Source organism: Oryzias melastigma, linkage group LG15 (assembly GCF_002922805.2).
Source record: "Oryzias melastigma strain HK-1 linkage group LG15, ASM292280v2, whole genome shotgun sequence".
Classification (NCBI taxonomy): domain Eukaryota; kingdom Metazoa; phylum Chordata; class Actinopteri; order Beloniformes; family Adrianichthyidae; genus Oryzias; species Oryzias melastigma.
The window spans coordinates 17,390,383-17,404,640 of NC_050526.1; the positions used below are offsets into that span (position 1 = coordinate 17,390,383).

General features: G+C 39.1%; 2 protein-coding genes across 4 annotated transcripts in view; one reads left to right on the forward strand and one right to left on the reverse strand.

The window, feature by feature from the left end:
- gfra1a (gdnf family receptor alpha 1a) overlaps positions 1-14,258 on the forward strand; it is a 237,295-nt gene that overhangs the window by 55,059 nt on the left and 167,978 nt on the right. The gene's annotated exons all lie outside the window — the stretch shown is intronic.
- Positions 9,335-14,258, reverse strand: part of ccdc172 (coiled-coil domain containing 172) — a 39,055-nt gene continuing 34,131 nt past the window's right edge. For both annotated transcript variants that reach the window (XM_024296703.2, XM_024296705.2), the window contains one exon: positions 9,335-9,999. In XM_024296703.2, coding sequence (XP_024152471.1) covers positions 9,924-9,999 — 76 coding nt within the window. In that variant the 3' untranslated portion in view covers positions 9,335-9,923. The remainder of the gene's footprint in view (positions 10,000-14,258) is intronic.

A 14,258-nucleotide genomic window follows, 5' to 3' on the forward strand; every position in this document is an offset into this window, starting at 1 on the left:
TTAATGATAATAATAATAATTATTATGGACTCAAGGTCAAAAATAACAGAAATTCCTTCATAAAAGTTTGAGTAATTAAACATATAAAGTAGGGCTGCCACGATTAGTCAACTAATCGACAATTAAAATAGTCGACGACTAATTTAATAATCGATTACTCGTTACTTTATATTATATGGAGTCAGAGTGAAGTAAAGTTGAAAGTTAGAATGGTATTCTGCTAGCTTTATGGACTATGTTGACATTTTTCACGGTTTTATAAGATACTGGACTTTAAATAATATTTCAGCTACATGCTAGCTCTTTTGCCCAATGTAGGATTTTTTTCAGTTTTTTAGGCTAATTTGGCATTTAACTACTATCAGCTTCACTATTTTTAGCTATCAATTTCAGCATCTTCAACTATCAGCACTAACATTTTCATTGGCCAAATTCAGCTTACAGCATTCACAGTGGTATTATCGCAGTTAATGCTTTATATTTAGTTTATAGTTAGTTTAAAGCTAACGATGGTTAAGATTTGTGCTTTAAATCCACTTTGTGCATGACCCAATTAGTTGACTAATTGGAAAAAAAAGTTGGTGACAAGTCGACTATTAAAATAATCATTTGTGGCAGCTCTAATATAAAAATACTAAGACCAATGGACAAAAGAATCTAAGCAAAACATGTTACAAACTTAAAAACTGAAAGGCTTAAAAATGCGTCCGAACCTCCAGATTGAAGACTGATATTTCAGAGAGCTGTGCTTTATTTTGGTGACGTTATTCTCTAAGACGTTGCATAAAACCGTAAATAAAATGTCCTAAAAGAGCCTGGAGATGGTGAATAACAGTTATTATTTAGTCTGAACATTTATAATGCAGCTGCTCAGCTGACCAACCAAACTGAATATCTACACCTATAAAGTTGTTGTTGGACCTAAACAGTCAGATGTTCTGTTTCTGTGCTTTTACTTTAACACAGCAGAAGAAAATACCAGTAAAAGATGCTAATATTCACATAATCAGCTGACTTGAGAAGAAAACTAACTAAATATATAACCAGTTTCTTCTGTCAGAATCTAAACTTTAATGTATTGTTTCATTTTTTAGTATGAACTTGATGTCTGAAAACAAACAAAAAAGGAGAAAGGGAGACAGAAAAAAACATTTCAAAGATCTGCCAAAGGCGAGGCAAAAAAGATAGGAATCAATAAGCAATCAGTGGAAATCACACTAAAAAGATATGGACAACACTTAGAACAAGACCAGAAGATGATGTAGAAATCAAATTATGACGGCATCCTAACATGAAAAAACAAGTAGTTCAAGCAAGCAAAAATTCTGACCGCAAAGCAAACTAAATAAAAGTCTTTTTAACAAAATGTTCCATGTTTAGATTATGTCTAAACCTTTGAGTTTCTTTTCATTTTTTTATTTTTTATTATGACCTGCAGCTGTCATGAACTGTATTGTTTTTGCAATGAAAGAAAAAAAAGAAAAGCTCCAAAAAGTTCTCAAAATAACAGGGAATTAAAATAAAAATATAAGGTATATATAAACAGTAAAAGTTTCAGATATTTAGCAGGTTTTCCTGTGGCGAGCTCACAATAGTGTTTCTTTCTCGCTATCGGAATATTATGAAAACATAAAACATGATTGTTGACTCCGGCTGACCGTAGTGTTTCCCTCCTTATTTGAGTTTCTTTATTCGCGGTTCGCAGGTTTTTCTTCCAGTTATGTGACTCTTTTGGTTCGTCACTAAAACTCCAACAACTGAGGACGCTTGTATTTAACCTTTTGTGTCTGAAAGCGGTGCTGCACTGCTGAGATGTATCTCCGTTCCACTCCGTGCGCTCTTGGATGATGACATGATATGGGCGACACCCACACGGAGGGAAAGGCGGAGCCTCAGAGATCATCAAAATAACTCAAATTTCATGAAGAATTTGTTCTTTAGTGTGCCAGAGGTAATATTTTTTCCAATATGTGGAATAAGTTTACCCTGAAATGCAAAAAAAGCACATCATATGTCCTTTAAGGTTAATTTTCTTTATAAATGTTCCCATTATGAGAAAAAGCCACAAGAACATGTTAAAAACCCAATTTTCATCAGAGTGGGTCTCAAAAGTTACTTTTCATGCACTGAAGTTCCAGTTTTTCTTAGATTATAGACAGAAATCAAACATGTAATTAGAAAATCTTAAAGAAAAGGACACAAAGGTCAGCAGCTCCTCTGCTTTTCCACCTTCAGAACAAAGGCGCCCTCAACTCCAAATTTAAGAGGATCCTCCGAATCTTTAGTGGCCTCCAGCAACAAGCTCCCATCAAAGAAAGAAGAGATAAGAGCCGCTCTGAGCTGGTATCGCTCTCGTCAGGTGGACTTCAGCTGGTATTGTTACAAAGGCCGTCTCCGACTGGTACCGCCGCGGCCCAAAGCGAGCGGAGCTTAAACTGCGTGTTTGGCCTTTGACGACCCCCGAAACCTCTCCTGCTGGAAAAAATCCCATTTGACGTGGAATTAGCTGAAAGGTGAGTGAGCACATCATCATCCACGTCAACCAAAGAGAAAGATTTGTGACCGCTTGAAAAAGTTCCTTCGTTTGAACATGTTCGGGTGCATGAAGTCGTTCTCAGGGTCGCTGGACTTTTTCGTCTTCAATGCAACTTATTGAGCTTTCTTTTTGCCTTCACTGCATCCATCGCTGCTGATAAATGCATTCTGGGACATTTTAATTGGAAACCTTTCCCTTCAGCTGTTTACTGATTTTTTTATTCTACAATTTTACAACCTCACTGCAGATAAAACTTTGTCCTCAGGTAGGAATGACTATAATCTCTTCTTACACCACATTCGTCTGAGAAAAAGGTACAAATTCGTATATATATATATTGACCGGAAAAAATCCAGAGAAAGCTCCATTGGAAATAAATGGTAATTGTCCTCCCCTGTTGCGGTTTGAACATGAACGCCGTTCGGATCAGTTAGTCTGGCTGCATCATTTGAAAATATAATGTGTGCCTTCTGGCATTTGAAAGCAGCCGCCGTGGTCAACCATTTCCAAGGCAGGAAAAGCCTGTGTTCACTTTGGATTCACCGGCTGCTATTGCTTCCACGGTGAAAAGAAAAAAGAAAAATCAATCAATTAGTCTCCAACCTTCAGGTGGTGCAATCATCTGTGCTTGATGCTGCTGATTTAATCAGCTGACACATTTTCCCTGCAGAGGTTGTAATATCTGAGGCACAACATGCCCTTTAGTGGGACTGCTGTAAACACGCGCTCAGCCGGCTACAAGCACACTCTGTGTGTCTGTGAGTGGAACACAAAGCCACTGTTTTAGGCCAAAAAAATCTGTTTCAGAAACCATCTCCTTTCCGTGGGAAAACAGATGTAAACAAGTCAGTTGGGCGACAGTTTTCTGTCAAACCGCATGAAGCAAAGAGGCCTGAAGTTTTTCAACCGCATGCACTTTCAGCAGCACCCACTCAAGGGAAACAAAGGCTCTCATTAACCAGCCAGCGGGATTTTTTTAAGTATTGATTTATATGGCAGAGAAAAAGCAATGAGCTGGCATTTGTCAAGTCGAGTAGGTTGCCTGCGTTAGAAATACAAAGACAAAAGTGACATTTAAAATTAATGACAGAGGGAAGGAGGAGTCCTCGGCGATGTGTTTAGTGAAGCGTCAGCTGGAGCCCTGTGGTGCAATGCAGACTAAGATTTGCTGCTTCGTCTCTCAAATCCAGCAAAAACAGAGCGCGGCGCCTGACGTGTCACTCTTTGGGTGCGGGTTACACTTTGGCGCGTGTGTCGCCCTCTGGTGCTCTGACTCATTATGCAAATCCAGCTGCCCTGGAACACAAGGTGAGAAGTGAGAGTGCAACAAGGTAAAAATAGCTGATGACCTGAGACGCTCTTTACAAAGTTGATTAAGAAGCTTCAGACAGAACTTCTAAAAAGTAAAGTGAATTTAAGGTGAAGATGGCCTCAGGGCAGTGTCCATGAATCTGATGGCTGGAAGACCGAAAACGAGTCAAAGGTCTCCAGCTCTTTGACAGCTTCTGAGACGATCCAAAGTCTTTAGATTTATTGAACAACGATGGCATGTAAGGGTGTAATCAGACCAGAAAAGTCCATCGGGACAGATCAAGTCCGCTCAACTTGGTCCAGCTCCAGTCCTGAATCTTGCGTTTGATCTGTATTCAGACTGCTGTCAACCGGACATTTCTGTTTCCAACCAAAGCTTGTTAACAAAACCACGCGACTGAAGATCTCTTCAGTCTTTGACAAGGAATTACGAGAGAAGAATAGTGGAAGTTCTGCGCTTTGAAATCCTCGTCTGGATAGTTCACTGGTTCAAACTTTAGATTTCGTTGAACAACTTTGTATCAACGTCAGATTCAACACTTTTTACTGCTGCTTTGGTACGGTGGAGGCATGCTGCAGGGTGGTTGCTAAGGAGAGGACGGCTAAGAAGGTACCCCGATAAGTCTTTATGATGTATAGATTTGTGGGAAAACAGCGAGAAGCAACATGTCCCACGCTAACGGTTGTTTTAATGAGCCTAGATTCATCCGACCACATCTCCAGGAGTTGCTGTGTCTCACTGTTGATCCACGTTTCTTCTCACTCTGTTTGCATCCCATAATGCCCGGCTACGGTGGCCTTTTTGGTCAGTTGTTCCGCTCCAAGCACAGAGCCAGAACGGACTTAGACACCTTGGAAGACGGGTCACGGATCAGGGTCTACTTGGGCGAATCCACACTTAAAATTTGTTCCAGATTATTTGGGAAAAGAAAGACTGTCCCGTCTGAATACACCCTGAAATGCAAAGATTAGCTCAAGTCTTTAAAACTGCATACTTCATTGAAACCAAACACCGTATGCAACAGTATGCAATTAAAATCTGTCAAATCTATCTTTGGAAAGGCCTTTGTTAAAACTCCGCTAATGGGTGGATATGAGCTATATTACACAAAAAATGGACAAACTTGTACGGGGCACACAAGTCGCCCGCAAAGACTATCAGTTAAAGACCATTTGAGGAGCCTGTAGAGCAAAAATGATCGTGCAAAGTTTTTCTACGGGCGTGCTGCGGCTGACGGGCCGTAGCGAAAACTTATAGAACGTGCATGGGTGAAGTAGGTGAGACGCAAAAATGTTTCATTTTTTCAACCCCTGCACTACACAAGACTATTAATGCTGTTGAAGTGATAAGTATGAACTTCTTTGTGTGGAGTCTGACTGTTAGAATTAAGGAAATGGAACAATCTGAGAGTAGTTTGTGTGCTTATTGTGTCCGGCAGTAAGGAGCTCACCTCACTAACGACTGTAGAGCAGTGACGTACGTCTCAGAGGATGACACATTTGGCTTGTTTTGTTATTTTGTTTTCATCCCCTGATCTTGTGCAGGTCTGCTGTGGCTTTTCCTTGCTGCTCCCGCCCACTCACCTGTGCCTCCTGCTGGAGGAGTTCACAGCTGCATCCTGTTAGTTCCTTAGGCTGTCTGCCTATTTAAGTTACGTTGTCTCTTCTCTCAGTGTTGGAGCATTTTGTCTTCTGCTTGGTTGTCATTTCATGCTGCCCTTTAGATTTTTGAGGTTTCCCCTTTTCTCTCTTGTGAGATGATTTATTTATTTATTTATTTATTTTTGCTGTCATTAAACAACATTCAACTTTTATTGTCCAAGCCTTTTTCTACATCTGGGTTCTTGAACTCTAATCTGTAACAGAGCATGTTCTATTGGCTGTTCTGCATGTCAATAAGTGACTTATTTAAAGGTGAGGGAGATGATTCCCGTTGGATTTTTTTCTAGATATATTTTAACTTTTTGGGCTATTTCTCTTTGATTGCCCGCGATCTACCCGTATGTCCTCCGACCATGATCGATGTACTGAGCACCTCTGGACTAGAGTGTGGCGTAAGCACAACATGCAACAGCTTTAGCCCTTACAGTACATCAGGAGTGTCAAACTAAATCACACAGGGGGCCAAAATCCAAAACACACCTTACACACTCCAAACAGGAGAAAAAATGATTGAAAACACTAAAACTAAAATGTTAAACTTTAAAACTGTAACTTTTTAACATTATTATGAACTAGATATACAGCATTACCTGCAATAATGCTAGTGTGAATGCTGGAAGCTGAATTTGGGTGCTGAAGATGCTGAAATTGATGGCTAAAATATCAGCTAAATACCAAATTATCCTAAAAAACAAAACAAAACAAAAAAAACTTAGGTTGACCAAAGCAGCTAGCATGTAGCTGGAAAAATAGCTAGACTTCAAAATATCCTAAAAAGATGAAAAAACCCTAAAATTAGCCAAAATATTATAACTCAATATTTTACTCTACATAAAAATATATTTTGTCAAAATTATACAAGTTAAAAATCAGCGCAAGACAACATCAGACCTTTAATAACAATAAAATATAATCATTGACTTTGACACATGTGCCTTACATCAAAAGTAAATGCAACTTACTTTATCCTTACAAATACTTCACAATAAACTTAACACAGGCTTGTCAATAATGCATTCAATTTTCATGATGTCCCTTGACGTGACCATAATAGTCTCTCAAGGGAACTGCAGACACACCTGTGCTTCCTTTCTGTGTTATTTTCCACTACGTGTGAGTTTTCACCGGGTACCTCAGCTTCCACCCAACGTCCAAAAACATGTTTCACATGTTAATTGTATCTCTAAATTGCCCTGAGGTGTGCATGTGAATGTGAGTTTGACCCTGCAGTGGGCTGGTGATCGGTTCAGGGTGTACCTGTCTTAACATAACAGTAGCAGGGTTGGAATTAGCAACCCCAAGAACCCGAAAGGGATGCAGCAGGTTCAATGTATGGATGGATGGATGACATCACTTCCTGTCAATGGTGTTTCTATGTTTATTAGTCACCTCAGCCGGTCCAAACACAACGGGAAAGATTTTGCCAAATGACTATCATTAAAGAACCGTCTTCTTTGAAAGAAAAGTTTTGAATTCAGCAAACAATAATTATTTAAAAGAAGGTGTGGGGAGGGGGGGTCCTATTTTGATTGTGTCCTTTTGCAGATGATACGCAGGATCTTTCTCTTTGAAAGGAGAGAGGGAAATTCAGTCCCACAATTCTTTGAAAACATTGCAACAAAGTGATAACCAAATGTTTATGTTCAAAGCCAAAAAGCCTGGAAGCATCAAAGGCAAATGACTTGTGAACTGCTTTCATGCTGTCGATGTATGTTTTTGGAAGGCTCCAGTGTTCTGCAGATAAACTTGGCATCAGCTGCAGAAAAAAAAACAATAAACACAACAGGATTTACATTATTGACCTTACTCAACATGTAAAACATTTCTGATGCAAAAACCAAGACCTGGATTAGATGTTGACATATTTGGCAAAACAAATATATTCTAATGTAGTTAAAAAATGATATCATATGTATTCACTGTTGCGCCAATGATGACATGCCAGAGAGGTTTTCCCTTTTCTGTTCCTCCTCGGTCTTCTCTCCTTTGACCTATGATGTCTGCAATCGGGGTCAAGGAAAAGAACGACGGGAGAACTCCGACACACCACCTTAATCTGCCTGCCTTCGTTCTGACGTGATTTACCACACCACCACTTTGCCTCACTCTAATCAAGCCCATTGCTCATGACCTTTTCTGCAGGCTTTATATGCCTCTGCAGCACACTCACTAAACCAAAGTGTGCGATACGTCACGACTGTTCAAGGCCATTCACAGTTATGTCTGTCAGTGCCCATATACTGACTGTAACTGAGTAGGTAGAATTCATGGTCAACAGTAAAGAGTCTCCTTTGTTTATTTCTGAGGAGTCCTAGACAGTAGTTTCTGTTTCATTAAGTTAAATAAGTCTTTATGAGTTGATGATGTACAGTTTTTAATTGTCTTACTCTGTGCGTCATAATGGTGCGTCTACGGCGGTTTGTTGTATTCATGGATTCGGTACGTCTCTGGTCCCTAACCCCACAGATAAGAGGGGAACGCTGCATGCAAAGAATTTCATAATCTTTGCTAGGAGATTGTAGGAGGTGAAGGAGAATACAGCCGAAAAGCGGACAAAACTTTTGGCGTGGATCTTGAGTCAGGAAAACGCTGGTCCGACGCTTGCTGTCGTCGTAACACCTTTCCGCCAATCAATGGATTTCATCGTGTAATAACAGTTGCTCCGTCCTAACTGGTCCGTTCCATTTATCGATGGACTTGCAACCAACGGGAGACTGAAAATGGTATCAATTGGTCCGGCCTAATGGGTCCATTTTATGATAGAAACGTTTAAAACACCCTACCAGTCCGGTCTGGAAATGAAGCATTAGAGACGGGCCAGTACGAGAAAATATACTACAATAAAACCTATAAAAATAAGAACTGATCCATGAGTAAACGTGTTTGTAACTCCAAGGCTTGTTCAAAAACAAGAGTTAAAACCCAATTCTTTACACTCTAACACTTACAGCTGCATAAAAAAAGGAAACGAACAGAAAAACGTCCCACCACTGAAATCTACTGAACCGCAACAGTAAACATGGGTTCTATCTATTATTTTAATGTACACATTATGAGGTCCTGCGGAGATAAGCACATATTATACATGCATGACTGCTGGAGCTTTAACTGCTTCTCATTGTAGATAAAAAATAATAATAATTACACACATGTTCTGCTCACAGCTTCTTCTTTATAAATACATTTACTCTCCAATTACTTTGCTGCTCATTCTCAGTCGGCAATTATGGCAAATGTAGGAAGAGTAAATAGGAAGTTCAAACCTCCTTTCCGTGCTCTCCGCAGACAGCTCTGGTATTTGTGCTTCACGCTAAAACATGCAAATTGAATGTTAAGGCGGCTCTCTGCGTAAACACGCTTGTCTTTGTTTCTGTATAGGAAAGCTTTGTGACCTTAATAAAAATTCCTTCTCGTCAATTATCCCCTGCAGACGCTCACGGCGCATTTATTTTGTTCCAAAACGACAGAGCGAGGTTTAGCTGTATGCTAACTTCTGTTAATAATTTGATCCCTGTCAGCCCCAAATGAGGCTATAAACCCTCACTGTCTTCTCAGGGTTATTGTGCAGACATTTTATTAAAATTTCATTAAAAAAAGAGCTTTTGGATTTCAGAAATGCAGCAACTGCTGATGCATTTTCTTTCTTTTTTTAGAAATGATTTATAAAAGGTGACATCTCACTTTGAAATTAGTCCCACAGCAGAAAGGACTAGATGAATGCTGACAGGCCTTCACCCACATTATTCCATAGACTTTGTTTATGGTTTTTCACTACCTTTTTTATTTTTTAGGAGTAGTGCCACACAGAAGAGGTCATCGATAGTCTTTATGACAAAGATTCTTTATCAGAAATGATACGGAGGGATGTAAACAATATTTCCGTTTCTTCGTCTTCATCTCACTTTACATCAAATGAGCTTAACTAGATCTGCTGTCTCAATACAGACACGTTTATGAGCCTTGGGCGCATTCTTCAAATGGCATTCATTTACAGCCTCGTAAAGGGGAAAATTAAACCAATAACTCACATGCTGACAGACTGTCTCATTTTTAAATCCACAAACATAAATGGATTTGCTCGGCACACCAAGTCTAGCATCCGCACACATCACATGCAACCAAAAATTCTTAAATTGGATTTATTTTATATTGGGTATCTAGCTTTTTTCGGAGAGAAGGACTTGTAAGAATCTTCTTGTGGTCGTTTTGTTTCCATTTGTACATCAGCCTCCAGGAGATGAGTGCAAGGAAAGCTAAAGGAAACCAGAGCAATTTTCAATTCACAATTCTTTTTGTTGTCGTTTTTATGTATTCCTTTAAGCAAGAAGTGCAGGTTTGAAGCTGGAGTTGTTGCAAGTGACCACAAAAGCCCCACTCCAGCAGGCAGTGCCAGAGCTCTCCGTGGACAGCATGGTCAGGCTGTGCTTTTCATCAAAGGATTAAACTTTGGAGCCGCATGAAATCCAGCAGCAGGCGTTTTGTCCCTGGAGCTGAAAGGCAAAAAGAGTCACTTAGCTTTGGACACAACAAGCAAAAAACTTGACTGATTTAGCCTTGTTCGTTGCATTTTTTTGCCCCCTGAAAGTTCTTTAGAAGTTATATATAACTAGATTCTGACAGCAGTGGAGACAAATGCTCACAAAATGTAGAGATTAAGTTTAAAATCTCTCATTAAAGCAAACAACATTTGAGAAAAGGTCAAAACCTTTTAGCAAACATTTTACAAAGCTTCTGTCAACCGTTTACATCATTTTAAGAGATTATTTGGGTTTTCTTTTTTAAGAAAATAAGAAAATGTTGGCCCATTTACCAGCTTTTGGCATCAATGCAAACCCTTTTGCAGACTTTGGCACTTTCTGAGTCCTTCTCTGTAGAAACGCCAGAGTACAAAACAAAAAGTCACCATTTTGTCATTTATAGTGCTGGTCCAGCTTAAACGTGTTTTGTTTACCTGCATTGAGCAGTTTGGGGGTTAACAAAAGAAAAACCCCATGGACTCCATGGGGGATTCGATTCCAGGACCTGTTAGGGTCTGTCGCTTACGCCGCTGTGCCATGTAGTGGATGGTTAAACTATTGTAAGTTCATAATCACTTTTAATCACCCATTTCTAGGAGGTCTTTATGTTCTTATACCTTTGAGACTACAACATAATGCTTTTTTAGTACAAAATGATACAAAAACACATGCTTATTGTTGTTTATAAAATAAAATTTTAATCATCATCCTAAAACTAAAATTTCATTTTGTACAATTTCTGCCATTTTTATTTTGGATTATTCTTTTATTAGATGTTGAGTATCCATGTGTCACAAACACAGAAGGTTTAATTGTTCAGACAGGAAATAAGAACAACTAAAAGTCCACAAACTTGATCAGGGTCAGGCAGGCAGAGGTCAATCACGAGCCTGGGATCATCCAAGAAGAAACTAGAGGCGTCAGAGTCCAGCCGAGGGTCAGGGCAGGCAGCAAGTAACCAGAGAATGAGCAGGGTCGGAAACAGAAGATCGGATCCAGATAGAAACGCTCGGCAATGCAGGCAGGTTGGCACAAACGATACTTCCAATACTTCTCACTGAGTCAGGCTCTATGTGCTGCTTAAGAATCAGGTGGGTGATTGTCTGAGTGGCATCTCGAGACTGTGTGCTGAGGCTGCTGGGAGATGAAGTGGATTCAGTACTCTGGAGACAAGTCCTGCCGGTAGCCAGAGAGGAAGACATAGCACTGACTCGTGACAGTATTTATGTGTTACTGTATATGAAGGCCATTTATAGTGAGGAGTCGGGTTGATCAGTGACTGTAAATAATGCTAAACATGACAAACTCCCCTCTACAACAACAACAAAGATGAACCATACAAAACTATAAATTACGTTCCATAAAAAGCTAAGTAAATAAGTGGTACAACAAAAGGCTGAAAGAAAAGACATTAAAGCAGTAAACAAGAGAGTTCTCATGAATCTACAGGCTCCCAAACTCAGAAGACTTTTCAAACCATGTCATGTTCTTGCTGCTTTAAAGGCCCATTCGCAGAAAGCAGTGGGATTCAGTTCAGTCAGAACTCTACAGCTTTGGATGAAAAGCGCTTTGTCACTGCCAAGTCTGCTGACCAGACCACCATGTCGCCTTTGTAATAATTGTTCCTCCAGACTCCAGCAGCACTGCACTACATGGAGAGGTGTAGTGGGCGATATGCAGCACTGATCCAATACTTCTTTGGATTTCTACTTCCTTTCTCCCTGTGTGCACACAGGTATCAGCAGAGAATCCTGCCAACTCTTTTCATGACAGGCTGCACTTTAGTAAGGAATTCAATGATTCCTTATCCAATAGTTCTTGACGTTTCCCTGAAATAAGGATCAAGCATGAGACAGATTGTGAAGGGAAAAACAAAAACCTTTGTCAAATATTTAAAGTCAGTTTTTTCTTTTTTTCTAAATGAGTAAAAACAACAAAAAGGGAAATCGAAGAAGTGGGATTTCTAGTCTGACTGATTTCATCTCGACTCCAGATGATGCAAGAGTGAATAAAAATGACAGAAAAACACAAACATTTCCCTGTTTCTCAAACCATTATAATCAAGTTACAAAAGGATTTCAGTGCAAGTTATTCTCTGCACACTGTGTACTTTGATACCTGCGTGACAAAATAGAAGCATAAAATCAGAAGTGATAAAGTGACAAAAAATAGAAACAATAAAGTTAAAAAGGCAACACAAGGATTTTGTCTAATGTTGAACACAAAACTGTTAAGGATCTTTGATGGGAATGGCAGAGTTTATTTTACTGATCTGATAGCATGTTTCTTTAACAATAACGCACAGAGGTGTCACACAAGTAACACAAATCAAACGCAGAACTACGTTTGCTCATAAATAATGAAATATTGTCTTGTCAGCATTTTAAATCGATACACGTATCATCAAATGAAATATAGTGATATATCGCCGAGTCTATTGTTCCCTACACCTTTAATGTTTATGTTGTTTTCTTGTTGACAACTTTTCATAGACACTACAGCTGAAAAATAACTATATTCCTGTCAAATAAACAAATACATTATTACATAAAATACATTAGCTATAGTAAATTCCACATTTTGAAAGCACATATACTGCAGAAAAATGATGGACTTGCAGCTTTTATAGCTAAAAGATGACAAAACGAAAAGTATGTGGGGCCAAAAAAATTGCAATATTATCTTTAAAGAGCTAAATTTATTGTGTTTTAATATGTTCTTGTGGCATTTAGAAAACATTTATAAAGAAAATAAAGATGTAAATGGCTATTCTGTGTATTTCTTTATCCAAATCATGATAAATCATGACCAGATAAAACACATTGTTGGAAAAAGCTTGTAGGTGAGACACAGAAGCTCCTACGGCAAGTCACAAGCTTCAGTCTGACACATCCACTTGTAGCCGACTACATCCTTGAGTCTCCGTTTTCCTCATCTGAGCTAATATCTGGATCTAAACTGTGTGGCTGGATAGCTCTGATATTGCTAAACCTTTTTGTTGCACCGCTAACGTTAGTTTGGGGCGTCAGGGGCTGTAGTGAGTAAACAGAAGGATGATGGGAAATGAGGCTTACTCTGCAACTCTACAACTCTGAGGAAATTTTTTTATTTAATGAAAATGGCATGAAAATCCTGTTTTTTTGAGTTTTCAGAATGTCTGTATGGTATTTTTTTAAGAAAGAGAACAAATGTAATAAGAAATCATTTTGTTAGACAGACTCTGTTTGAATGAATGATCTTCTTTCCATCAACAGCTCTGCTGCACATGCACTAAACCCTCATCTGTTCCTAGTGTCTAGTTCAGGTTCTGGAGAAGAGAAGATGGTATCTTCACATTGACTGCAGTCAAATGAGCCGCCGTTCACATTTCTGTGGTCAAATCAGCATCACTGGATTTTTGGTGTGAGTTTCATCCAATACTTACGGTAGCAGGACTGAGAACGCTGGAAAATCTCCACCAGACTCCACGGAGCTTCTTGATGTGACCACGGAAATGTGAACGGCGGCTCATTTGACCGCAGTTGGAAAGGATTGTAAATCAATGAAAGAGCATTTTGATGTTAGCTTTCATTATTTTATCAAGAACTCTGAGAAACCAATGATTGAATGTATTGATCACAGTCAATAAACATTGGAGAATTAGCTAAAAGAGTCTTTGGTGAACTGGAAGGAGAAAGAATCAGGATTTTGGAGGAAGTTCTGTCCATGAAGATCTTCACTTCCTCGTCCAGCTGACATCCGGATCAGAACCATACGGCTGGACATCACCCAGATTGATGGATGTTTTTAGGAAGATTTACGCTAGTGAGACACAGAGCTATCATAATCAGATGGGGCTCAGCTCCAAAAGCCAAGCCCCCTCAGAGGAAATTTTGGAAACAGATGCTTCAGATCAACATGAAAAACGGCCAGTTCACCAAAGACTCTTTTAGCTAATTCTCCAATGTTTATTGACTGTGATCAATACATTCAATCATTGGAAATGACAGTTTTTTTATTTTTATTATTTTGGTCAAAAGTGACATTGTTATAAATTAAAGACGTCCAAAAAAGTTTTAGTAAAGTTTCTGCACAACCAAAACTGTTTTTGTTATAGTCTATAAAAAAGAATTACATCGAGTTTCAATGCGGTAAGTTCAAACTACTTGTAAACTTTTGGGCAACATTTTAGCAACACAGTTTTCAGCCTAATAGCCAACTAACTCTTGAGTCCGGCAGAAAGTAAACAGAAG